The 27,601-nt window shown below is 39.0% G+C and overlaps 1 protein-coding gene across 2 annotated transcripts; it reads left to right on the forward strand.

The window, feature by feature from the left end:
* The first annotated feature begins 145 nt into the window (after positions 1-145).
* pnp4a (purine nucleoside phosphorylase 4a) lies at positions 146-27,590 on the forward strand. Of its 2 annotated transcripts, XM_042497787.2 has the most exons (9): positions 146-830; positions 4,388-4,549; positions 8,037-8,098; positions 20,291-20,454; positions 20,705-20,808; positions 24,656-24,831; positions 25,021-25,211; positions 26,586-26,665; positions 27,077-27,590. In XM_042497787.2, exons 3-9 carry the CDS (start codon positions 8,043-8,045, stop codon positions 27,224-27,226), a joined length of 921 nt encoding a protein of 306 aa, XP_042353721.1. In that variant the 5' UTR covers positions 146-830; positions 4,388-4,549; positions 8,037-8,042; the 3' UTR covers positions 27,227-27,590. The 2 variants fall into 2 exon arrangements, with proteins under 2 accessions (XP_042353721.1, XP_042353729.1); XM_042497795.2 differs by lacking the exons at positions 146-830; positions 4,388-4,549; positions 8,037-8,098 and adding an exon at positions 17,959-18,288.
* The last annotated feature ends 11 nt before the right edge of the window (positions 27,591-27,601 follow it).

A 27,601-nucleotide genomic window follows, 5' to 3' on the forward strand; every position in this document is an offset into this window, starting at 1 on the left:
ATTGGTAACACACTTTTCTCAATACTGTTTTTTTTAAGTGTTTGCACAGTCAGCAAAACAAAAGTCTGAGTAGAATAGTTGTTGCGCTGTTTGTTCATGACAAACCTCAAGAGACTTTGTTGTCATGTTCAAATTTCTGAGCACTTTAAAGCAATAACGATTGTAGATGACGATCTCTGAAAGCACTAGTTTATGGAATATGATTTCTATTTTATCTTCTGCTGCCACATTTTCTCCCACATGGATGTCAGAGATCACCCTGCACAGCTCAGCAGAGCCTCTGTGGTTCAGGTATGGGAGTTAATTAGTTCCCAGTAGTGTTATTAATATTATGTCTGTCTTTCATTTGGTACCAGAATCAATAAAAGGTTTCCTATTTCTCGCTGGTTGGAGAAGACAAACCTCGAGTGCATCCGCTGATCAGAGATCAGTACACACACACCTCGAAGAAAAGTTAAAACATGTCGGTAAGGAGCCGTCACATCTGATGATTAAATAAGTGACCCTGCGTTGTGTCAGCTGAGGCAAGACGTGGCAAACACTTGAGTCAGAAACACTCGCTTTGGTGACAAAACTCCCACCTGTGCGCAGATTTACACGAAAGCAAAAAACTTCTGTCCAGTAGACGCACTGAGAAAAAGACGAAGGTGAGTGTCATTCTGAAAGATTAACGAAGTTCATTAAACAGCTGTAGTTAAGTATTGTTTTTGTCATCAAAAGGAGAACGACATCCAGGGCTTCCTGCAGAATGGAGAATAAAACTCCACCTGAGTGAAGACGACAGCAGCGTCTTTCAGTCTGGACTCTTCGTTCGCTCTGGTGCCTTAAAGGTCAGCACTGTTAATACACGTTTTTTATCACTACATGCCAAAGTGTCACTGAAGTTGAATTCTACACAAAAACTGTGGTGTACTTACTAGAGTGAAAAGAGTAAAACTACCATTTTGGACGACGTCTTGGTAAATAAAATGATTTAAGTGGGCATAGAAGGTGCATTTCCATTCAGCTGCATTTTCAATTTGTGCATTAAAAAACATTGAAAATCTTCAAAATAATACTAAAAGTTGTTATGGAAAGGTAGAAAAGTTGGTGTATTCATAAAAGGTAAACAATACTAAGTGCCTCATCCCTCTGGAGGGTTTGAACACGTTTACGTCTGCGCACTGTTAGGATAACTCTTCTAAGAGCGAAGAGCTGAAGTATAAGTTGTTCAAAACTCTCTATTTTCATCGTCCAGTGTGCTCTTCGTTGTTTTTCTTCATTTGAGATTTGACTAGCGCTCTTTTAAACATATCATGTCGTTGCACCTTCCTCTGCAGCGGCGCCTGGGTCCTGAGGAAACAAACCAGGCTTTTTGTTCAGCCCTTCGGGGCGTGCTTTGTGATCGGGCTTCAGTGAACTTGACTAAGCTGTGAAGCACGTTGGGTCTCCTTTGAGCATGAAATGTGCTATATAAATATCTTTATGTTGCCTACATATCAGCGTGTTAATATTGCCTTTGTTAGCACGTTAGTATTCGCTTTTAGCTCAAAGCATCGCTCTGCCTAAAGGAAATACAGCTTCACACAAGCAGGTTGTTTGATTTATATATAGAAATAATTCATTTATAATTTGTCAGTCAGATAAAACACAAGATTCTGCACTGCTGAAGGCTTTTTTAAAATATAATTATTGGTTATTATACTTGTGATTGATCTTTTTTTTAATGCTCTCATCTCATGAAGCTTGATTTTGTCCCAGCCTCTTCATTTCGGTCTTACACACACACACACACACACACACACACACACACACACACACACAGAGGTCACCAGGGATGATGCAAAACTGAGATAAGAAAAGAAGACACTTAAATACTCTGTGTGTGTGTGTGTGTGTGTGTGTGTGTGTGTGTGTGTGTCTGTGTGTCTGTGTGTCTGTGTGTTGGGTGGTGGGGGGTAGATCTCTATAAACACACACACATACAGTGAGGCTGGCCTGGGATTGTCTCTGTGATGAAACCAGCAGTAATGTCTGCTGTTGGCATGACGACTCCATCCACTGTGACATGTGTGTGTTTATGTGTGTGTGTGTGTGTGTGTGTGTAATGAGGGGGTGGGGTTGCGGGGGGTCTAACCTTTGACCTCCTTACGTTCTGTTTAAGTGGAAACTGAGTCCTAAATCTTGAAATAAAATCATTTTTATTGTAATAATGTTAATAATACATCTGCAGAGTTTGTGTGATGATGTTTTGGACCGTTTCATCTGACTCTGTTAAATCCCTCATTAAACCTGAAGGTGTAATTTGGTTTTAAAAGGCAGCTTAATGTTTAAAAAGTAAATCTCTGCAACCAGTTTAGTCATCAGAGGAAATGAAGTGAATGTACGCTGACTTTATCAGCATAAGGTGGCGGTGTGAGTAAGCGAGTCATTGCTGCGTTTCTAGCTGCTTTTCAGCTTCCAAACGTTGGTGTTTGGTAACGACGCCTCGCTGTTTTTCCTGGGGGATAGTGGCACAAAAAGCGGTTGCGTTTTTTATTGAAAAGATATCCAAAAAAAGACACGCACATCCCGTAGTGGCTGCTGGATCCAAGATAAACCAAAATGTGAAAAAAAAATCCCTTTAAGGATTTTATTCTGTGAAAATAAGTGATGTTTCGAGCCAAAAGGTCACTTATTTTTCACATTTTGCTTTTTTTATTGAGACGTCACTGCGTTTCCTGCCAGGATTTTGCCTCCAAAAGTGATATTTTATATTTGATATTTTTCCCTAATCATAGCCAATTGGTTATTTGTGCCTAAACCGAGCCACATTAACCACAGCATTGTGAAAACGTAAAGTTTAATGCATCTGCGGCATAATAACACATGTCCTAAGTTTGAATAAGGGTCAGTTTTCAACAACAACAGCACTGCAGAAACCCGTACATTTAATATTTTACACATACAAGTTTTTTTGTTTTTTTTTAAATAATTGTTATGTGTATAAAAAATATATGTAATTTATTGTCAGTGGAGCAGGAAGTACCTGCAAGGTACAGACATCTCCCCAAAAAATGACTTTGATAGACGTTAAAGTCAATTAATAGAATATTACTTGAGTGAAAGTCTTAGAGTATCTGATATTTACGATACTTAAGTATCAAAAGACATTTTATTACATTAAATATACTTAAGTATTGAAAGTAAAAGTACAAGTAAATGCAGGAAATAAAAAAGCAATTGGTCAGAATTTGGAGGAAACGTACACCACCTAAAAAATGCACTTGACCTTATGTGAATAACCTATTATCTAATTTGCAAGCTGTGGTCACTTATAAGTAAAAGTTTCTGATTTTATTTGGTACTAATGAGGTAACAAAAATGCACCGGACATAGATATACCTCGATGCTGGGGTAAAACTGAAGCAAATTACTTTTACTCTAATACATAGAAATGTAGTGGAGTAAAAGTGAAAGTTGACAGAAATATGAAAACACAGTAGTATGTTTTTGAAGTACACGTTTCAAAAACATACTCAAAAGTTTTAACAAAGTATTAGTACTTTGTTACATTTCACGATTTTATTGTTATTTCATATTTCATGCTGGTTGTAGTTTTTTTCTTCATCACCAGTCTGTTTTTTTATTTGTAACTCACATCAGAAAATCCATTAATCTGAGGATCATATGAAACAGCGAGAGACGGAATTAAACTATAAAATTTAATTTATTTTAAAAAAGTAAGTGAACACCAGGCTGAAACACTGTTTTCTGCCCTCTCTGGTTGAAAAACCTGCTTCAGATTTGTGCTGCAGGTGAAGTTCACCTGTACATTTTCTCTGAGGTGAGAAGTTAAATTAAACCAGTGAGGTTGGCAAAAAAACATGGTTTTCAGGGGGTGTAAATCTGCTCTTTAATATTCGTAAAATGCCCATCAAAGATGAATTTTTAAATACATTTTTAATTTATTTATTTTGGTCGATTTTTACATCAAATGTGATTTTATTTTCCTGTGTTTATGAGTTTTCTCCTCTCCCTGTGTTGTGAAGCACTTTGTCTTGATATGAAAGTTATAAAGAAAATCATTGATTATCTCTGATGTTTAATTAGTGATTGAAATGTTACTGTAGTGAGTATTGACGATTAGTGTAGAACCTCATCGACGTGACTCAGTAAGCAAAACTGTCTTTTCATTATCAGCAAGTATTACAGTGCCCACAAGTATCAAACTCCAGATCCAAAATAATTAAATTAAACAGAATATTGTGTACACACAACTTCATAATCTGATGAAAACTATGTGCGTTTATATTTCTGGTTTCGTAGTTACAGAGTTTTAGTTGAGACTTTTCGAGTTTTATGCTTGTGGCTCTTTGACATTTCAGGAAATTAATTACAGTTTTTGTGTTTGCAACTCCTCGAACAGGTTGAACTCACCTGCAGCTGCACGGCGGGACTCATCCACCTGTTGGCGGTGATGTTAGCCGTTCCTGCTTGTCGGCTGCCCTGCTGTTTCCTTGATGCAGAAGAGGATTTATGAATGAAACGGATGAACCTCTCGGGATCGTCTTCATCAGCGTCTCCTCAGGTGTGTTGCATCAGCAGCTAATTAGACACCATGTTCTCTTCCCATGTGAGCCTCAAATCTCTCCCATATTTACCGAAATGAAACTCATCACAACAGCAGCACGATTCAGTGAATCTCTAGAGAGGATTTACTGAATCAAAAGATCTGCTGCGGCTCAGTGAACAACCAGCGTTCACTGTGTATGAGATTGATGGCAGAGATGAAAAAGATTTCCATGTTAACTAACTGAAATGATTTTAGAGTTGATCGGCGTCGACAGTATAACATAATATCCATTACATTTTCTGTGCAACTTTGAGAAACGGTCTCTGGCTGACATGAGGCACACGAGTTTGTAATGACTTGGATGTTTAATACTGTTTGCAAGTCAGAAACTTGAAGAAACCATCCAGATTTCACTGCATTTGCAGACTCAACAGATGCATTAACAAAAATTCAAAATCATCCAAATCAAAGCTGACTTTCTGTAAACTTCAGAGTCTGCTCAGGGTGCAGACTTATTTTGCTTAAAAGACGATGAAGTTTTTTAATTTCTTTCTGCATTGCACAAACGTACAGCGGATGCCCAGCTTCTCCAGCTTGCTTGCAATGTCTCAGAAACGTAGGCGTCGTGCTGCCTGAGCGCACAAAAACGACACTCCGACTTTTTTCCCTCCCAGTGAGGAATTAGAATATTTGCAGTTCACATAATGCGGTCAAAATTCATAAACATTTTTGAAGTGCTTTAAGATACATTCATGACCAAAGCATATGTCATGAGAGAGAGAGACAGTAGAAACAATGGTCAATGTTATGTTGACGTTAAAGGTGTGATAAATCACGATGTCAGCTGATGTGCTGAGTAACCTGCAAAAAAACATTCCATCTTAAAAAGTTTCTGGTTGTGTTTGAGCAGCGTCGAGTGAATTAAATTATTTGCATGTGTATGAAAAATGCATCACTCATCTGATAGTTCCTTGGTTGCGTTTTGGATAATGACGAAGCCCATCTGATGTCACTGCAACATGCTTTGATGCGGTTGGGTGCAATTAGGCACAACTCAAACTGAGTGTAGGTGTGAATGGCTGTCTGACTGCTGATCTGTTTACCCCGACCTCTGAGGGTTTTTAAACACCTCAAACTTCCAGGAAGGAAAACAAAAACCTGCTGAAACAACCTGAATGAGAAACGCTGTAACGTGACATGAATGATGAACATCTCCGTAGATGTTGAACATCTCTGAATCACAGGAGGACGCTGTGATTGGTCCGTTTTTTTCTCTTTGTGTTAAAGCTGCACGATAATCTGATAATCTGACATCTGAATGTTCTGTTGATTTGAATTAAAAAATACTTCAGTTAAACTGTTTAATAGACAAAATAAATGATAAATAAAATGTTTGAACCATCGGAAAGATCACGATAAGAAAAAAGTTTTCAACATCAAGACGGGAGACTAAAAACTGTGAAAGTTTGTTAAAACGTAAACAATGTAAATATAGAAGAAACATCAAATATTAATTCTTATATTAACACTCAAGTGTGTGTGTGTGTGTGTGTGTGTGTATATGTTTGTGTGTTTGGCCGTGGTTTCATTGCTCTCCTGTGCAACCATCAAATGCAACTTGAGGCAATACCCTACACACACACACACACACACTCGCCCATCTCTGACTGAAACAAACAAAACAAAATAACACACACACACACACACACACACACACACACACACTCCCTCCATCACCATCCGGCTGCTTTCTGCCGTAACGAGGTGCAATCAACACGCAATGCTGACCAACACACATACACACACACACACACACACACACACACACACACACACACACACACACACACTGAGGCTGGTTGAAAGATGAAGTCAGCCTCTGATTGCAGAAGAGTTACAGAGTGTTGACTTGTTCCTGTGTGTGTGTGTGTGTGTGTGTGTGTGTGTGTGTGTGTGTGTGTGTGTGTGTGTTGACCTCATACTGCCATGATGTCACATCCACAACAGTTGCATTAACAGCAGCAGCCGTCTTCACGTCCACACATGTAAAAGTTTCTCACATTTATGCAAGAAAATGAACTGAAAGGAACTCAAAGACATTTGTTTTTGCTTTTAATATTTAAGTTTTTAACTCGTGTTTTTTATTTGACTGTTTCCATTGAGCACAGATAGGTAGAGCTTCAGATAGGATAGAGGTAATTTTAACATTTTATTAGTTATTAGACATCAGCCTGCTGTTTCGGTGTAAAGTTAACCTGTTGTTGACTGTTTATTTTTATTGCAGGTCTATGAAACAGTCTTTAAAGGGATATTTCACCCAAAATCAAAAAATACATATTTTCCTCTAACCTGTAGTGCTGTTTATCAGTTTAGATTGTTTTGGTCTGAGTTGCAGAGTGTTGAAGATACCAGCTGTAGAGATGATGATGTAGAAAGAACTACACACACCAACTGAATCATTCCTACATGAAACTGCTCACAACAAGGTCTGGATTGTCTGGACTAATCCGGTCTTGATTTCTGGAAAGAGACATTGATGTAGAGTTCTTCAAATTCATTTTTATTTATTTATTGTGGCACTTTGAGCACCACGAGACGAGTGCCATCTGGTTCCATTATATTGGAGAGAAGTCAGACACCTCTATGAGTTGATTTCTCCAACACTCAGCAACTCACACCAAAACAATCCAGACTGATAAACAGCACTACAGGTGAAAGGAAACATATGTTACCTTAACTTTACTTTATATTAAAGCAACGGGAACACAAGACGTTAATGTCTAACAACCAACAAACTGCGAAAATTTAACAACTCTTTATGATTTGTTATTTCTGTCAGCGGATTATAGCAGATGTCAGTAGTTTCTAGAGTTATGGTGAACACTACTGGGTAGTAAAATAAGAAAAAATGACACTAAATAAATTTGAAAATAAAAGTAAATTTCTGTTTACGTCCTGCAGCTGATGTTTCTCCGCCAAAAGAAACAAATGGATAGCCCGATTTGTTTAGCTGATACCATGAAACCAGTTATTAATAGTATTAATTTCACATAGGAGCCGATTAAAAATAACTCAAACACACTGAAGAGTTTCAGCAGCATGAATCTGTTTAATCTGCATTTGTTGACGCTTAAGAGTCAGACGATGTTTGTGCTCTGAATTATTTATGAAAAACTTTTGCAGTGCTTTTTTCTGAAATGAAATCAGTCGAGTTATCTCACTCACACCTGCTGTGTGTGTGTGTGTTGGGGGGGAGGTTATTGGCGATTGTGTGTGTGTTGCATCATGCTGACATTCTGTCACACACACACATTCTCTGGTGATGAATGACACTCAAACGCTCGACGTGAAGAGCTTCAGTCAGATCACACAAACTGTTCAAACTCTACTTCGACTCGACTGTGATGTCACAAACCAAGTGATTTGTTTTCATCAGATTCACATAAACTCTGATCTGAGTGATTAAACTTCAGTCAGTGTTTGTTTTTGTTTGATTCAACAGGACTGAATGAAGAAGAACGACTTCGAGCCACCAGAGGGAGACAAAGTCCACCGGCTCATCAGGTCTGTCTGATTTATTTCTCTGCTCACAGAAAACAGTTTGCTTCAGCTGATAATGTTCATAATGCGTCACAAAGCTGCCACAGTCAGTGCTTTTAATCTGGAGGACTTTAATGGACTGTATCCTCGCTTTAGAAAAATGTCCCCACTTTACAAGTGTCCCTGTTTTCTAAAAATGTCCTCACTTTACTCAAGATGTCCTCACACTTTCAAAACATTTAACTACATTGTAAAAATGCCCTGATTCTCCAAAAATGTCCTCTCTGTACAAAATTATCTCAATTTTACAAAAGAGTACCCACTTTCTTAAATGTCCCCACTTTGCAGCAATGTCCCCATTGGACAAAAATGTCCTCTCTGTACAAAGTGTACCCACTTTCTAAAATTGTCATACTTTGGCAAAAATGTCCTCACATTGCAAAGAATGTCCCCAATCTACAAAATGTCCCCACTATACAGAAGTGTACCCACTTTTTAAAAATGTCCCCACTTTACAGAAATGTACCCACTTTCTTAAATTATCCCACCTTTGCAAAAATGACCCCAACTTTCTAAAAATGTCCACATACTACAAAACTTTCCCCACTGTAAAAATGTCCCTGCTTTACCAAAGTGTCCCTACTTCACAAAAAAATTCCTCACAGTTTCTGTCATTCTCTGTTATTGATTGTGTCCTGTATATTTATTAATAAGAAATAAGCTATAATTTTCTGAAAATATCATAATTTACCTCAATAATTAAACTGCAAAATATCATAATTCCTCGTGTGTATTGAGATGTTACATTGAATTGTAACATCTTTGTAATAATGAGTGTAAAATGCTGACCTTATTTTAAAAGTTTATTTCAAGACCAAATCAGAAAGTCCATAGAAAATCTCTGTCCTGTTGAAACTGTAGTGAATTATAGTTTTTGGTGGCTTGCATCCAAACTTGTGACCGTGAGCTGATGGTCACAAGTCTCTCAAGTCTGCAGATATATTTTGTGTTAGTTTTGTAAAAAGCTGCAGGGTTGTTGAGGATTGAGGTGATGTAATTTTAGGAAGGATAAAGAACGTATTAATGGAGTAAACACCCCGAGCCTCACAACCCTGCAAGGTTTAATTTTCTTGTACTTTAAAAAATTTATTTCTACTCATCAGACCTAATTGTGTGTCATAATAATAATATCCAGTTTATCAGTTGATTTTTATACGCTCATAAATATAAAATGTAATAGTTGTAGATAAGTGGATATTTTAGTGTTAGAGAGTTAAGTACTTTTATTGAAATACTGTACTTAAGTAGAATTTTAAGATACTTATACTCGAGTTTACTTAAGCTTCCATTTTATTCTACTTTTTCTTCTACTCCACAACATGTCAGAGGCAAATATTGTACTTGTATTGTATTGTACTTCTACTTTTTTCCCTCTACTACATTTATCTGACAGTTTTAGTCACTAGTTGCTTTTCAAACTAAAATTTCACATTAAAAAACACACAATCAGTTTATAAAATACTATTTTTTAAATACTTTTCAGATGGTTCAGATGGTTTCCTTTGATAACTGAAGTCCATCAGATCAAATTCTCCAATATTTCACTAAAAATCAAGGATAGAATAAAAAATCATCTAAAACATAGATATTTATGTGTGACTTTTCACTCTCATGACCATTGAGATTATTCTGGTGACCATTTAGTGCGGCTCGAACCCTAATTTGGGAACCACAGAACTAGAAAGAGCTAGAAATAGAAAAGGGTCATAGTTACGGTTGATATAACTACATAGAGGACAGCGGACGTAAATGGGTAAATTTGTGTATTGTGTGCAGTTATGTAAAGTCTGTAAAAAGACGTCAATACGAGGAACTTTTGGTTCCATACGGGGCGAGACCAGCAGTCTCCTGGTTGAAATTAAACGTTTGTTTGACCCCCCCACCTGCCCTACGTCCACTCTACTCACTCTTTGAATGTCTTTATGTCCACTGGGACAAAAGATCCTCATCGACTTAACTTTGGATTTTAACATATTTCATACACGTAATGTGCTGATAAGACTTTGTGTCCCTTTCGTGTATTTTTATGAGATCGGACGACTCTGTGAAGGTCGTGGAAAAACACGGAAAACACTACCTCCTGCTCTGGCTCTAAAACGTTGGACACAAATTGGGTCAAATGTGAACTTGACTTCCTGTGTCCTTTGGGTGTCCAGGTCACATGATTCAGAGCGATGTCTCTGTGATTAGTGTTGACCGTCGACATAATAAAACTGGATCAAATATGAATTGGGAAGTCATTCTTCCGACTTCGTTGTGCTCATGTGCTTTGAGGTTGTAAAGTGGGAACAACGTGGACGCTACAACGTAGATGGGCTACATTTAAACGCTAAACAAGAGGTTTGTAGCTGTTTCCATATGTGAATTCATAAAAAGTTTCTAAAAAGTTTCTTTGCCCTGACCAAACATTGACTTTTGTCCGCCATGTTTATGCATTTATGACGTCAAGTCAGCATCTCCTGTTATAAAATGATCTTAGAGTTGTCATGTGAATATTCCCGGTGGGAAAGTCACATGAACGTAGTATGAAAATGGCGCTTGTTTTGTTGATGTCCCACCCAGCGGTTTTCCAAGGCTGCACTGAAGTACCACCCCGAGGCAGGGACTTGTTTCGCCCCTGTGAAAGTTCTCAAAAATGGTCCTGCAGGGGCGGCTCCTGTGGTGGAGACACCCAGCAACAGCGAGACCACGAAAAATACCTCTGAGCTCCTGCAGTGGAAACAGGCCTTTAGTCACATGATCAGTCTAAGTTGATGATTCTTTGTTTTCCTTCGTTTTTTCTGTCCCAAATAGAACGTTTTTTTAGATTATTTATTATTTCTGTGCTATTTAAATCAGTGACAACCTGCTCCACAGTAACAAACACACGGAGACATATGAACAGATAAATGCACACGATATATATCTCCATTATCATCTCATTTAGTCCTGCTGAGGATCTTTTATCTATTTGCTGAATTTAGTGCTAAATTTATTTTTAACTTAAAATTTAAAAACCCAAATTGGTCTAATTTAACACAATTCTAACAAAAACTAGGATTAGTAACTGTACAACATTAGTCAAAGTTACGGTTGTTGCATCTTGATGCTCATCTTGTTGATTGAAGAGTTATTTTGGATCGTCTCTCTCAGTTCCTGCTGTGTCATTCAGACGTCACTGACAGAAAATAACACCCAAACTGTTTTCAGTCAAAACAAAATAAAACCTTCCCTCATCAGTTTGTGGAGCAGCAGACAGTCTGAGTCACTTCACGGAGAATTTCAAATATTTTCTGACGTGTTCGTTATTTTACTCATTCACTCTGTTTTTAGAGACGCTCGTCAGTTTGACCTACTTACACAAAGACAGGACACCTCATGACGGTGTCATCTATAACAAACTTAAACACTGATGCTGTTGTCATCAGATTTGTGTGTTTGATGGTGGATTCTAACCAAGTATATTTACTCTCATTAATTGTACTTGAGTGTTTATTTGTGGTATTTGTACTTTACTTGAGTATATACGTACATTTTAGGCATCCTTACACTTCTACTTTTTACTTCAGATCATGTTCTGAATACTTCCTTGATGGCTGACTGCAAAGCAAACTTGCTTTGGCATAATAATACACTTGAAGGTGAAATTTAAATATTTTAAAGGAAATACACAGCTGATAAAAGAAAATTAGGCTCAACAAAAAACTGATAAGAATGTGGGGTTGGGGTTGGCCGGGGCTACCTCCCTGTCTCTTTAAAAGACAGAAAATTAAATCCGCAAATGTATTAACAATCAAAGAAAACAGTTGAGTGTCACTCCTCAGTGGACAGACTCTCTCCAAAGTGGTCTGGGAGTTGTCCAAAGTAGGACAAGCACCCGCAGAGTCAGCACCCTCCTCTGGGCCTGGGAGCGGCTCAAGGCAACTTTTCTCCAAAATTAAAACCGTGAACTAAACTAATAACACAAAAAACAACAAAACAACAAACCGCTATCCAGCCCCCAAGAGCGGGCTTTGTCACGATCAACCGAGAAGGAGATGCTGTCATTTCGGATTAAACGCAATTGTGAGATGACGGCGTTTCCGTTAAGAGACGATATGTGACTTCTCCTCCTGCAATAACATTCCAGTAACCATGGCGATGGATGTTCAAAACATCAGCAGGTTCATTTCGGTTGCAGCCGCCGCACTAACTGTCGTTATTTCCAATCGAAGGTGACGTAGGCGCGTTGTGCGAGTGATAATGGAAATGCAAATCCCTTATTCGTGAGAGCGGCCATGTTTGAGGGATTTCTGGGAGGTGATAGTTCACCATTTCACAGAGGAGTTGAGGATTCAAACCTTTCGGATGATCAGCTCAACTTTTAAAGAGTTATGCGATGCAATTACACCTCTCGTAGTGCCTGCTGCGTCACGAGGCAGCCAGTTCCTGCTAACAAGCGCATAGCCATGTTAGTGACCTATAAAAGCCAAAAAAGTGTTAATGTTTCAGTTTTGTGAATCGCCTGAAATACCACCTCCTGCAAGCGTAAAAACTTTTTTGCGATAAATGAGTTTTTCGAAATTGACATTGTTTCCATCAGATGTATTTCATATTTGAAAGCACAATTTGAGGCTTAATGAAACCCGCCTATTGACTCCGTTGCTGATATAACTTCACTTAACGCTGTTTACTCTGTTAATGCTAAAGTTAGCACTTTTTGCTGTGCGAGCCACCATTACGGTTTTAAAGCAGCGGTCGATTGAAATCATTTTGGTGGATCAGCTGAATGCAGCTCCTCTCACCATCAGCGCCTTTTATTTTGGTTTAAGTTTACTGAAAAACAAAGATGATCCACTTGAAGACTGGAGACAGAAATTGTGGACGTCTTCCATGACTGGAGCGGTATTTTGGTCGTCGATGCAGGCTGTGAACTTTGCCTTCGTCCCCCCTGTGGCTCAGACAGCGTTTTTGGGAGGCAGCGCTCCGACTTTCACCATCTTCCCGTGTCACCTCAGACAGCGGCGCGGCCGCAAACTGGAATAAACGTTGAATCCTGATGAGTTTTTAGTTTCTACCTCCTTATCTCCTAACAGAGTACTTTATGCAAATGTGAATCACAATTAAACAACAGAGTTTAATTAAATTAATCCTTCTGATATTCATTCTGCTGTAATCTTGCTCTGAAAAAAACAGAGAACTGAGCTGTTAAATTTTCATTTACTGTAACTGCCACATTGTTTCAGTGCTTCAAATACTCAAGAAACTGATGTTGCCATTTTTAACCATTAATTTTTTTAAAAAAGTGTTGTTTTAAAAAATATAAAATATAAAAATTAAAAAGTCATAGTATAGCATGTCTTCCATAAAAATTAAAAAATAACTTATTTCAAGTAATTTATTTATTGCATCAAATACTCAAGAAATTTATGTTGCCATTTTTAACCAATACATTTTTTTTTTTTAAGTATTGTTTAAAAAAAATTAATCAAACAATTTAAAAGTCACAGCATATCACGTCTTCCAAAAAAATGAAGAAATTTATTCCAAGTAATTTATTTATTCATAATTCTTTATTATGGCAGCTTCAGCAGAGGATGCACATTGGGAAACAATCTTTACTTCTGATGATTTTACTGCCTTGTGTGAAGTACCTTTCAGATATTTTCTGGCCTCGTTTCACTGAGGCAGCAGGAGTAAAATATGTGCAGGTCACGACAGACTGCTTGTACATCACATAAGTCCAGGAATGCCAAAAATCTGAATGACATTTAAATGGTCACATTTTTCACATTTTCAGTGAGGTGGAGGAGCGCAGTAATGTCGAGCATTCAGCTGAGCATTAAACACACACAGAGCAGCAGAGAAAACCAAAACTCAAATAAATTCAACATGTGACGCAAAAAAAGTCAAATGACACAAATTTATTTCTTTAACTCTTGAACGGCAGCAGTAACTATTTGAACTTTATTCAAAATTTATGAGATTTCTGTTGGAAAATTATTCAGATCCAATAAATCTGTAATTAAAACCTGATGTGGTGGACATATATCTCCTCCTTTGTTCCCACCAAATAACCTTTTTAAATCTATGTGACTCACACAGGTGCCATATTTTCAATTTATTTTAAAATTAGGTCCAATTTTTCCGCAAAGAACCAGTAATAAGCTGAGGTTTTTCTCTGTTGTTTCAGCACATTTACAGTTCAGTGTTTTACTTTCTGTTAAAATAACAAGACACATTGTTCTTCAAATTAAAAGAAAAAATGTATGTTCGTCCTTCAGAAAGAAACGTTAAAGTGTTTCCTGCTCTGATGAAACCATCAACAGGTCAACATTGTTTGTGCCTTAAAACAATCATTTATTCTTTTATTTGTTTAATGAAATTACTGTTAAATGTGTTTTATGATGTGAAACACTGTGCTTTATGTTAAGAAAAACATCCTGGTTTGAACCATTTGATGGCTGTTATCAGCGGTTATAAGCTTCATGTGCTTCTACCCGCTGTGAGGTCGAGAAGGCCATTATCAGGCCATGAAATGAAATTTTCTGCTAAAAAGGGCTTTCATGGGACTTTATCCCGCGTGTGAGAAGGCACATGGGAGAGCGGGATGATGGAGGGATGGTGGATGGGTCAAACACAGGACTTTCACCCCATGAGTCTGCGGTTTTAATCTCATGTGAAATCATTATTTAAAGCCGACCGTGGTCTTATTCTCCCCCAACCACATTGTTTTTGAGCTTAAACCTAAAGAAAGTGAAGGTCCAACCTAAAGAACTAGTAACAATTAACAGCTTTCTGTTGTCATTTAACGTGATGGTTTGTTACAGAACAATCTGAGAAGCTGTTTTTAAAAACCGTTTGGAAATGAGCGGCATGTAAAAAAGCAGCAGGTAGAAAAAGAGAGAGACGACTGGTTGCTCTGTAGACTGTAATCGATGTAGGTCAGAAACTTGCATCAGGTGCTCATGGAAAATGGAAACAAACAGGAGGGAAATCCAGGGACTCCAAAAAATGTGACAAACCGAGAGGAATTTTTTTATTTGGCGAAAAATTAGCTTAATATTAGCTTTTTTTATGTGTCTGCATTCAGAAAACGATAAATCTTTATGAAGAGTAGCCGAAATGACCGGGTTTAGAATCCGGTTTTATTGCCAAGTACGTTTACATATACAAGGATGTGACTTGGTGTTTTGGTGCAAAAAAAATTTACATAAAGGAAGAATAAAAATAGTGAATTTAAACAGAAAAGGACATAAAATATAGAAGCAATTTAAAAATATAAAATGAAAAAATAGAATATAAAGAGCACAAAATGTATGTACAAAGGGGGAAATGGAGGGATTATACAGATGTGCCTATGTTGGAGTTATAATGCAAATATCGTAAGTCTAAATAATTAAGTTAACAGAGGAAGTCTAGGCTCGTACATCCGCCTGTTACACCAGACCAGCCCAAAATAATTCTCGGGAACTTCATCACCGTCAGACCGAAAGCCAATGGGTACCAAGATTACTATTTATAGAACCAGACTGCTAGCATGGAAAATGTTGCTGAAATAAGGTCAAAGTTCAGTATTTTACGCAGTTCAGTATATTTTGTGAGTAAAATACCACAATTTGTCCTCAGTGTACCACATTAGTCAGTCAGTCTGTCTCTGTCTGTGTGTCTCTAACCACCAGCTGTGCTCTGTTCATTAACCTGCTAACCAGCTTCCACATGGCTCCTGTTAGACCACACACACACACACACACACACACACACACACACGCACACACACACACACGCACACACACTGGCACGTGTGAACAGAGACAGAAAAGATTTATTCGTTTCATTTTCAGTCATCATCAGTGTCATGTGAAACTTTTATCCTCACTGTGACCTCTTGAGTTTTTTTGTGTTTTGGAAAGATTTTGGGATTTTGTAGTTGTGACGAGTCGATTTTTTTCTTTATTTTCGGTGCAGAAATGTGTTTAAAAACCAGATCTCTGCAGGTGCAGGTTTACTGAGGCATGACACGAACACACTGTGGTCCGCCTGCAGGAAACACCTCTTTTCCTGTCGATTTACCAGTCCCTCTGGTTCCAGTCCAGCACTGGTTCCAGTTCAGCTCTGGTTCCAGTCCCTCTGGTTCCAGTCCAGCACTGGCTCCAGTTCAGCTTTGGTTCCAGTCTCTCTGGTTCCGGTTCAGGTCTGGTTCCAGGCTCTCTGGTTCCGGTTCAGCTCTGGTTCCAGTCCAGCACTGGTTCCAGTTCAGCTTTGGTTCCAGTCTCTCTGGTTCCGGTTCAGGTCTGGTTCCGGTTCAGCTCTGGTTCCAGTCTCTCTGGTTCTGGTTCAGGTCTGGTTCCAGTCCAGCTCTGGTTCCAGTCCAACTTTGTTTCCAGTCTCTCTGGTCCAGTCCAGCTCTAGTTCCAGTCCAGCTCTGGTTCCAGTCTAGCTCTGTTTCCAGTCTCTCTGGTTCTAGTCCAGCTCTGGTTCCAGTCCAACTTTGGTTCCAGTCTCTCTGTTTCCAGTCTCTCTGGTTCCAGTTCAGCTCTGGTTCCAGTCCAACTTTGGTTCCAGTCTCTGGTCCAGTTCAGCTCTGATTCCAGTCCAGCTCTGGTTCCAGTCTCTCTGGTTCCAGTTCAGCCCTAGTTCCAGTCTCTCTGGTTCTAGTTCAGCTCTGGTTCCTGTCCAACTTTGGTTCCAGTCTCTCTGGTTCCAGTTCATCTCTGGTTCCAGTCCAGCTCTGGTTCCAGTCTCTCTGGTCCAGTCCAACTTTGGTTCCAGTCTCTCTGGTCCAGTCCAGCTCTGGTTCCAGTCTCTCTGGTCCAGTCCAACTTTGGTTCCAGTCTCTCTGGTCCAGTCCAGCTCTGGTTCCAGTCCAGCTCTGGTTCCAGTCCAGGTCTGGTCCATCAGACCCACATGAGCCTCATTAGCAGCAGCTGGTGGGAGCGGCGGGGAACATGTGAGGTGTGCAGGCGGTCATGAGACTCGACGTGGAGTTTCAATTAAAACCGAACCGACTGACGAGCTGCTGCTGGTTAAACGGCCTCATCTCTGCTCTGATTGGCTGATCCTGAACCGGCACGGCGACAAATTAAACTCTCACGTGCGTCACGTTTATTTGAAGCTTCAGGTTGAGTTAACTTTGATTTGTGAGTAGTACATTTAATGTACGTAAGTACAAATTCAAGATACTTGACCAATAAGATCGCTTTGCTATTTTTCCGTTCACCCTAAAATGTCACGATTATTATACAGTTTGAAGACGTGCACCAAGCAGGCCAGCAACTACGCAGGCGGAACAAACATGTTTTCATAAACGGACAGCAAACAAATGGCTACAGACGCGGACGCAGCAAAGAAGTCAACAGCGAGGACGCCGCTTTGGGCGGCGAGAAGTTGAAAACAATTTTCAGGAAGAAACGAGACAGCTACATTACACACACATACTAAAGAGACGAAGGCGTGAGAGTGCCGAGTAAAGATTGGGGTCAATGTTTGAACAACCCCAAGAAATGCATTTACGTCTGTATTATTATCCCAGACCACCGTGTGTGTGTGTGTGTGTGTGTGTGTGTGTGTGTGTGTGTGTGTGTGTGCGTGAGAGAGAGAGAGTGTGTGTGAGAGAGTGTGCGTGAGAGTGTGAGAGTGTGTGTGAGAGTGTGTGTGAGAGTGTGTGTGAGAGTGTGTGTGTGAGAGTGTGTGTGAGTGTGTGTGTGAGAGTGTGTGTGAGAGTGTGAGAGTGTGTGTGAGAGTGTCTTAAGTCTCAGGATCAGAATCAGTTAAACTAAAGTAAAATCACGTTACTGTCAGTGGCGGCGTGACACAAAACCAAACTCTACTTACGTAACAAAAAAAAAAAAAACCTTTCAGAAAGAAATTACACACAATCACACACACACACACACACACACACACACACACACACACAGACATTTCTACAACACTGTTCCTCCATTGGCTGCTGCTGATGAATGGACGAGTTGTTGACCAATCAGCGGCGTGTGACCGGTGAATATGTAGGCCGATCAGCATCAGCTGGCCACACTCTGACTGTCGCTCCATCACACACACTTAAACACACAAACACACACACAGTGAGTGACAGAATCACGCATAAAAACACAAACATCAGTCTGCTTTATTTTTATCGTCATCATTGTCACCGTCCGTCGTCCGTCCATCATGCACAGCAAAGAACAAATCAGGTAAGAAAACGCCTTTGTGTCTGTTTTTAAATGACAGATGTGTTTTATTGTTGAGTTGTTCCTTTTTACTGTTTATGCCTGTGTTTACTACGTTTTGGCTCGTGATGCCTCATCGTTGCATATTTCTACTGTGACAATACCAACTAAAACCTGATTTTTTTCTGTTAATAACTTTAAGCGTACTTAACATGTTTATTTATCTCGTAATTCACATGGACATCATAATTTTTTTTTTTTTATTTAAGTTAACATTTCTTTGCGTTTTTTTCTGAATCAAACGCTCAGGCGTTCCTTCTGGAGCTGAAATGTAAACAAAGTTGAAGAAAAAGGAATTTGTAGAAACAGCTGGGCATTGTTAAGCGAGGGAGAAATAAATTACAGTCTACGACGCTGATAATTCTTATATATACTAATTATAGCACAACGTCTTTCACAGTTACAACACGAACACAAAGTGTGTGTTTCAGTAACAAAAGGAGCTTTGGGAAAGTCCCAGTAATTTACAAAAATACTAATAAGTTATTTCCTCTAAAAAATGCCAAACTATTACTTCATTTCTCCTTTTTTTCTTGTTTTCTTCATCCTACAATTATGTACCAGTTGGAACCGAGAAAGTATTTTACTGAACTTATAAAACAAAGTAATTCTGTAAAATGCAGGCTGAACTATAAAGTATAGAGTTTCTATGGCATCTTTAAGTTATATCCCCAATATTACGTAACACAGACACACAATAGTCTCCCAGCTGATATAACATCCCTTTAAGTTTATCTTCTAACTTTCAGTTATTTCAGCTTTGATTTTGAGAAACAAGATTTTGTCCTTTATTTTGACATTTCCTAAATACAACAAAACCTCTGAGCCTCGGCCGCAGCTGCTGTGAAAACAAACCTGTCAGATGCACGAATCGGAGCAACGACATAAACTCTTCGTCCTTTATGTCGTTAATGACACGAGGTGCCACAGTTGATGTTAAATTCTGTTAAAACTGACCCAGAAATTAAAAGTGAGCTATTTTAAAGAGCTCCTGCCCTTTAAATGACTGAGCTGTTGCCAGGCAACCAGTGTAAACTCCAGGAAGTTACTGATCTCAGCCAGCAAATGGACATAATTTCACATCACACTTTGCTCTCTGATGAATGAGAGTGTTCATTAGTGAGCGTTGACGGTATATTTTATTACCGTTATACGGAGCCAGCTAACTGCTCCCCTGTTTCTAGTCTTTATGCTTTGTGCTGATTGGTCTGAATGTGCCTCTGAGGCACATTGTGATTTCTCATTTTGGCCTTTATGAATAAAACTGAAATTGTTTATAGGCAGGTATGATGAGAGTGGTATTGATCTTCTCATCAGAAAGCAAATATTGTCACTTTTCTGTTCAGCAAATATAATCGACAAAGATAGTTTAGAAAGGTTATCATCACTGTTTCTTACTGTTTTATATTATTCTAAATTTTATCCTGATGCTTCAAGTTTTTGATTGTTGCTGTCAGATTTGACAACATTTGTCACACTTGAACCAGAAAATAGGAATCAAACTGAATGTTATAGTAAAGGTGCATAACATACAGCACAGCTATATGTCCTGATTTAACTTAGTGTGATGCAGGTCCAGAAGTTGTTTTTTTCTCAGTTTAAAAATTTTAATGTCTTTATAAAAATTCGCCAAAACACAGAAACACGGGAGTTGCCTAGATTCCAAAAAAAAAAAAAAAAAAAAAGATGGATATTTACTTAAACTAAAGAGGAGTTTTGACATGAAAATAAGAACAAACAGGATTCATACTTATTAACATGTAGGGCGAGATAAATGAATAATTAATAAATTATTTTTAATTTCACTGTTGATAAAACATGATTGTGTTTGCTGGTCGATTTTATTCCAGCATTAGAAGCATTATTCTAAAAGGTTAACAGAATAAGTGGAGGTCTTTGTGAATTCACATTTAATAAAAACAAAAATCCTTCTTAAATAACCAAAATAATTGCCTCCTGTTTGCAGTCATGATGAATACCAGAAGACAGCTGATTGGCTGATGTCTCAGACGAAGCACCGCCCCCAGGTGGCGATCATCTGCGGGTCCGGTCTGGGCATGCTCGCTGACACCCTCAAATGCCAAGACTCCTTCGCTTATTCCGACATACCGGGCTTCCCGCAGAGCACAGGTACTCCAGACATACAGTTTTAGGACTGTATAATAACAAATATTAAACAATATTATGCAACTTTATGACTAACTGACAACCTGACAGTGTAGAGCTGTTCAACGCATATTTATACACATTTATATTACAGGTGGATTAACTGCTAAACACAAGTTACATTAGTGTTTGTGTGCTAAGTGTCATATTTTGAAGGTTGTGTATTTATTAATTTGTTTTCGTTATAATTTGACTGTGTGTTTCTGTGTTGCAGTTCAGGGTCATGCGGGTCGACTTGTTTTCGGGGAGCTGAAGGGGAAGTCATGTGTTTGCATGCAGGGTCGATTCCACATGTATGAAGGACACTCACTCTGCAAGGTACATACGCACACACATTTATAAAACTAACCTTAAAGGAAGAGCTTAACATTTTGGCAAAGACACACTTTTTGCAGAGTTTGGTGAGAAGATTGATATCACTCTGTGTGTTCAGTAAATATGAAGTTACCAGCAGCAGCTGCCACAATAAGAAACAAAATACAACCTGTTCTCATTCCCAGATCGCCAAATGCTGACACTCACACACCCACGCCGTCTGACATCAGCGCACGAGGCATCCTTTAAAGTCTTTACACACACAACATGCAACATTGTCGCATTTAAGGTTCAGTGTTAGCATTAGGCAACACAATAAATTAGAAAAGTTCAGAAAAAAACATGTTTTGGGTCAAATTAAATTTGGTTTTTATGTAATGTGTTAGGCATTAATACATATATGAGCAACATAAGTATATCGCGTAGCTATGTGAGTTACATAACATAATGTTAAAACAAACTTTTGGTTTCACTCGAGACACAAACAGCAGCCTCTTGGGTGAAAGTCTGTGTTTGTTTGACCATCCACCACCCGTCCTGCCCAACCTATGCTGAGTTTCAGGCGCTTTAAACTGCTTCTGTTGCTTTTAGCATCAAATATTGCTGTAGATGAGTTTAAATTTGGGTTAGTTGAAAGTTCAGTGCATCTCACAAAGACACCAAAGGATGCATTCAGCATCTGTGACACGTGCTGAGGGGGATGTTACAAAAAATCAGTGCGTCGGACTCAAAACAGGCTGCAAAATCCAATAATCAACACTCTGCAGTCACACTTTATGGAGGTTATGTGCCAAACTTTTTCTTATCAGGAAACTAGCAGCGACTCCAGACAGTTACTGGTACCAGCCAAGACTTTTTCCAGTATATAACAGGGTTGACAGATTATCGGCCTGGCTGAATATTTGGGCCAATATTGGGCGTTTTGCTGATTATCTGTATTAGGGATTTATTATAATGATCGGCGATAAAATTAATTAATCAAAAAGTGCAAAGAAAGTGTCAGCATGGGAGGAACTTTTACTTTGTAAAACCTCAGGGTGCTATTTTTATTTATTAATTTTTTATTCAAATTTTCACGACTTCATATAAATAAAATAAAAAAAGCTGTTGGGAACTTTCTGTATATGATGTTGAAAGTTTCAGTTTTCATTAAACATTTGCTAAGGGCATTTAAAAAAGTTTTATATTGGAGTTTATATCCCAATATCTTCATTTTTATTGTAAATGCAGATTGGCTCCAAATATTGGTTATCGGTTTCATTAACTACCAATAATTGGTATCGATTTTACCCCTGAAAATACAATATCGGTTGCAGTGGACTGCCTTGGCGTGGTCTTTACATTTTCCCTCTGAGGAACTCCACAGCTCAACGCCCCCTAGGCAAGTGGGGGACGCGTCAAAAGACACTGTTTTACGGACCCATAAACATCCAACAGAGGGTTGCTAATTAACTGAACTGATACTCCATGTAGGCATCTGCAAACACATTCTGCTTTTAAGCCCCAGGAAGTGTCAGTACTTGACCCTTTCCATCATGAGATGCGGTGGGATATAGGCATCCTGGAGGCCACATCCAGCATACGACAGTCTGTAAGACATCTGAATGACCTCCTGGGGTCACTCAGGCACATGAAGCAACAGTCATTCACTGCCCCCCTGCTGAGATGACTAAGGCAGGACATGTTGTAAAGTCATTATGCATTCTTGTGTTGAGACTAAAATCTGACAGAATTACTTGGACCAAGGTTGCGAGTTAAAGTTTAGCTTAATCCCCTAATCTTTCTCTTTGTAGGTAAGAGTTTGTCTATGTGCTTTGATGAAGAAGTAGCACAAGAGTCATGTGTTACGTTATAAATTGCCTTTTGGTCTCCTAACATGTATTTGAAATTACTGTGATGAGACTAATTTATGCAACGGGTTAGATCGTGTAATTCGTCATGAAGTACAGAGAAATAAATGTCTCCTAAATTACATTAGGTCTTTTAGAAACTAATGCCAGATGTGCGATCGCTCGGTGCAAAAGTTCGCTAACCCCGCCTTCCATCCGCAACCCAAATTGAAAGATAAAATCGTGTGAGCTCTCAGCTCAGGGCTTCTCTTTGCTTCTCTTCAGGCTTCTTCTGCTTCTTCTTCTAGTGCTTCTTCAGTGCTTCTTTCGTTTCTAATCCCTTTTACCGCGGCACTTCTCGTGCTTCTGCACTCCCAACTTTTTCTTTTCTTCAGTTTTATAAGCGGAGCCACAACAGCTCACCAGAGCTTTGCTGAACTTTACTTTTGAAGCCATTTTCTTTTTAAATCTCTTTGACGCTTTTCTTTATACCAGTTTTTGGTCAGTAAAGACACTTTTGCAATTAGTTTTAAGTAAACTCAAGTAAACGCCGTCAGACCCATGGGACTACTTTTAAATATTTCTGTGAGTTTTAATTGAGAAGGACACTCCGCGATTTGCCATCAACTCTGCCACGGATCTAGAAGCAACACCTGCTGCACAACTATCAGCATCCGTTGGCTGCCCTTAAGGGCTTTGTTTAAAGACTTTTACCTGTTCACCGAGGCGAACACCGAGGCCAGTTAAAGACCGCTGCACCTGAATGGAGAATGGTGCCACTTTTACTTTAACGAGTGCAAAATCCAAATTCTAACGTAGTTATTAATAACTGCTGCACGGTCGACCCTTAGTATATAACCCCTGTAAAACAGAAATGTTTTCACACTGTAGATTTATGGATTAAACAAAAGGCTTAGTCAGGATATCTTCGCCTCTGTCGCTTCAGTTTGTCTGATTCTGTTTTTTGAACCTCATACTGTGAGTCCCCGGTAAACCAAAACCTAATCCTGACTTAAACTGTCAAGTTCCAAAACTTCAATTGAGTTCTCACAACAGAAAAAAGCAGAACACACGTAACGACAAGAACGTCAGCGTCTGTTAAAGTGGAGAATTCATCTTTGTTCATCTGTGCTCTGGGAACAGACGTCAGAACATTTTTACTGACACCACGATGAGCAGGAACGCATCATTTTAGTGTTTTAACCCAGTAAATTTTTAATGTGAGAAAACACCTCTCACTCACACACACACACACACACACACACACACACTCACAGTATGTGAGCTGATTAAAGCACCTCAGTCACGCAAAACCCTTAGCATAACACACATAATGCTTTTTGCAATCAGCAGCACGAGACTAAACCAGTAACGTGGTGTGTGTGTGTGTGTGTGTGTGTGTGTGTGTGTTTCGACATTTGTGAACCCAGTTCAGGTCATGCATGAGATTGGTCACATGCAGCCTTTTAGCAGACTGTTCAATGCTGCTATTGTTTCCCTCTGTATCTCTCTCACACACACACACACACACACACTCCGTCTCTCTGTCTCTCTCTTTCGTGTGTGTCATCCTGAGAACATCTGACTGTCCTCTAGTTGGCGTTATAACTAACACCAGTTATTATACCTCAGACACATCTGAATATGTTTCAGTCTTAAAAAGAAAAATATTGGATGCAGGATTTGTTCACAGGCTTGGAGAACTTTTCACCTGGAAGGCTGCACTCGGGGCAAAAAGAGCCCATAATTTAACCATTAGCAGGACAGTCATTTCAATGATGGATTACACATAATTTAATATTGTCAGGAGACACTGCTGGATTGTTAAACAAGGAGAAGAAAAACGTCTAAAGACTTTTAAAAATAAAAATTGTCAGACATGCTGCGTCATGTGACGAACCCCCGTCTCCGTAACAACGAACCTTAACAGGAAACTTGTTATGTTTTAGAGTCAAATGAATACCAATTTTATGACAAGAGACCTCACTGTCTGTCTGTCTTTCTGTCTGTCTGTTCATCAGACAACGTTTCCAGTTCGAGTCTTCAAGCTGTTGGGGGTGGAGACTCTGATCGTGACAAACGCTGCCGGCTCATTGGCCGACGGCCTCCAGCCCGGTGACATCATGATCATCAAAGACCACGTCAACTTCCCCGGGTTAGCCGGTCTGAACCCGCTGATCGGACCCAACGACGACAAGTAACGCATATAACATATACTCGGTTGTGTTGTTTTGGTCTTGCTTTTTTTGTTGTCGTTTGTTTTAAATTTCTTGTAAAACTATTTTTTAAATTGTTGTTGTTTAATTGTTACAATAGTAAAGTGCTGAAGTTGCTTTGTTGTTGTTTATGTCATTGTTTATTGTTGTTTATCATTTGTTGTTTACAGGTTCGGGCCTCGTTTCCCAGCCATGTCAGGTTGCTATGACAAAAACCTGCGTTGCTTAGCAATGGAGATTGCCAAGCAGCTGGGCGTGGCTGGCCTCATGCAGGAGGGCGTGTACGCCATGGTGGGGGGGCCAAACTTCGAATCGATCGCGGAGGCCAGACTCCTGCATCGACTGGGGGTGGACGCTGTCGGTAAGACACGCACACACACACATACACACACATACACACACACACACACTAAAACCAAACCACTGATTACACAAATTCAAGATCACACAAATGTAAGTCATGGAGCGTAGGCTGTTTTTTTGATTGTTTTTGGGGTTTTTTTTCAACATTTGGGGAGACAAAGAAATTTGGATTGCAAAACACCTCATTTCCTTTACTCTGGTGGGTGTTTATCCACCAATTTGTGCCCCCCAGGGTGTGTAATGTGAAAAATATATAATCTAGATACAAAGATAGATGGACAGATGGACAGAAAGGTGTCTGTTGTGTCAGTTAGTTTGAGCCAAATTAAACGAAGATTTAAACAGTAAAACTTCTGAGAGTAAATTAACTAAAATAAACTGAAAACTGTCGATCTTTTTCTCTGTGCACGTGTTTATATTGTACTTCATTGGTTACGGTTGATCAAACGACAGATCTGCGCAAAAAATAAGCGATTTTTTCGAAATGCCGATAACACACAATTGCGAGATGACTGCGTTTCCATTGAATGATGTTAAACGACTTTTCCTCCAGCTGATAACGTTACAGTAACCATGGCGATGGATGTTCAAAACATTAGCAGGTTTATTTCTATTGCAGCCATCGCAGTAGCCGTCATTATTTCCAGTCGAAGGTGACGTAGGCGTGTTATGTAAACAGTAATGGAAAGGCGAGCCCCTTGTACGATTTCTGGATTTCTGGGAGGTGATAGTCCATGATTTCACAGAGGAATCGTGGATTTAAACTTCCGGATGATCTGCTCAACTTTTGAAGAGTTATGGGCATAACCATGGCATCCTGTGACCTATAAAAGCAGAAAAAAAGTGTTTCCATTGCAGTATTGTGAAATATTCTCGTGCAAGTCTAAAAACGTTTTTGCTATAAATGGGATTTTTATTTGTTTTTATTTATGTGTTTCCATAAGGCATATTTTATATTCACTGTTTAAATTTGCTCAATCTGAGGGTTAAAGGAAACCCGCCTACTGAACCTGAAGCTTTTGGAGTCCGACTGAAGTTGCCCAATTTATAATAATCCTTTTTTTCTAGAGTGTTGTAACTAATCTGAGATTACCCACATGAGCCTAATCCTCTGTTAAAGTACAAGAGTATTAGCATTAAAATATACGTAAAGTACCCAGAGTGTACTCAAAAGTACTCAGAATGCAGAAAAGCACATTTTAGATTAATATAAACTATGTAATTGATCAGGCATCATCGCTCATATAAAGTATCTGTAAACTCAGAGTTGACAGTACTCGCAGTAACAGTAGTATTATTTACAGTACAATCATCAGTATCAGAAGTACAGTTGTGTCCTCGCTCCATAACTTCAGGTGTCGTGTGTTTACAGGTATGAGTACGGCTCCTGAGGTCGTCGTGGCGACTCACTGCGGTCTGAGAGTCTTTGGTCTCTCTCTGATCACCAATAAGGTAAACGCACCGATCAATACATCTGTTTATCGATGGATTGTGACTGATAACGATAACTGATTAACTGACTGCTTAAATAACAAACTGACAATATGATTTAACTGATTTACTGATTTATTAGACCTATAAATGAATTGATTATGTGACAAATTGATTATTTGATTGATTGATTGATCTGTGTCAGGTGTGTGAAGAGTTATGAGACAAAAACAACGAATTCATTTTCTGATTGATTGATTGATTGACTGACTGACTGATGTGTTAATTGGCTGATTATTCGATTAATTATTTGATCGATTGATCTGTGTAAGGTGCTGAAAAGTTACAAGGACTCTGACAGTATGATTGATAGGTTGATTGATTGATTGATCGTATGGTTGACTGGTTGACCGACTGATCGATCTGTGTCAGGTGGTGAAGAGTTACGAGGACACGGACAGTGTGAACCACGAGGGCGTCCTGGAGGTCGGCAGGCTGCGTTCTCAAACCGTGCAGCAGCTGGTGACCGAACTGATCGGCAGGATGGAGATCAATAACAACAACACCAATAATGCTGTCTGAACACACACACATTCTCAAACACACACTGTGTATATATTTGATTGTTGTATTTATCTACAACATTTTTATAGAGTTTTCTTGTGTTTTATCATCCTTAAGAAACGTATTTTTTACTTCTGTGACCAAACTTTATTTATATCAACATGGTGCCTAATAATTCTCTATCAGGGTGCGTTTGTGTGTACGTTTTCATTGACGATACAGATTAATATAACGATGACCGCTGTGTCAGACAGTGCTTTTATATAAAGAGATATAAGACAAAGACTTTTCTAAAGATTCTTATCATGTACATTTTATTTTGTAAAAACATTCACTGACTTCCTGGTGAACGTTAATCTGATTAAAACATGCTGACAAACCTCCGGCTTCCTG

This window comes from Plectropomus leopardus, chromosome 2, assembly GCF_026936395.1.
Source record: "Plectropomus leopardus strain MGB_pleo_1.0 chromosome 2, ASM2693639v1, whole genome shotgun sequence".
NCBI classification, from domain to species: domain Eukaryota; kingdom Metazoa; phylum Chordata; class Actinopteri; order Perciformes; family Serranidae; genus Plectropomus; species Plectropomus leopardus.

Bases quoted from the DNA above. Each gene is read 5' to 3' on its own strand.
- pnp4a (XM_042497787.2), top strand. From the start codon at position 8,043: ATGAAGAAGAACGACTTCGAGCCACCAGAGGGAGACAAAGTCCACCGG. The intron at 20,455-20,704 runs GTACTCCAGACA...TCTGTGTTGCAG, and splicing joins GGGCTTCCCGCAGAGCACAG to TTCAGGGTCATGCGGGTCGA. The intron at 24,832-25,020 runs GTAACGCATATA...TGTTGTTTACAG, and splicing joins ATCGGACCCAACGACGACAA to GTTCGGGCCTCGTTTCCCAG.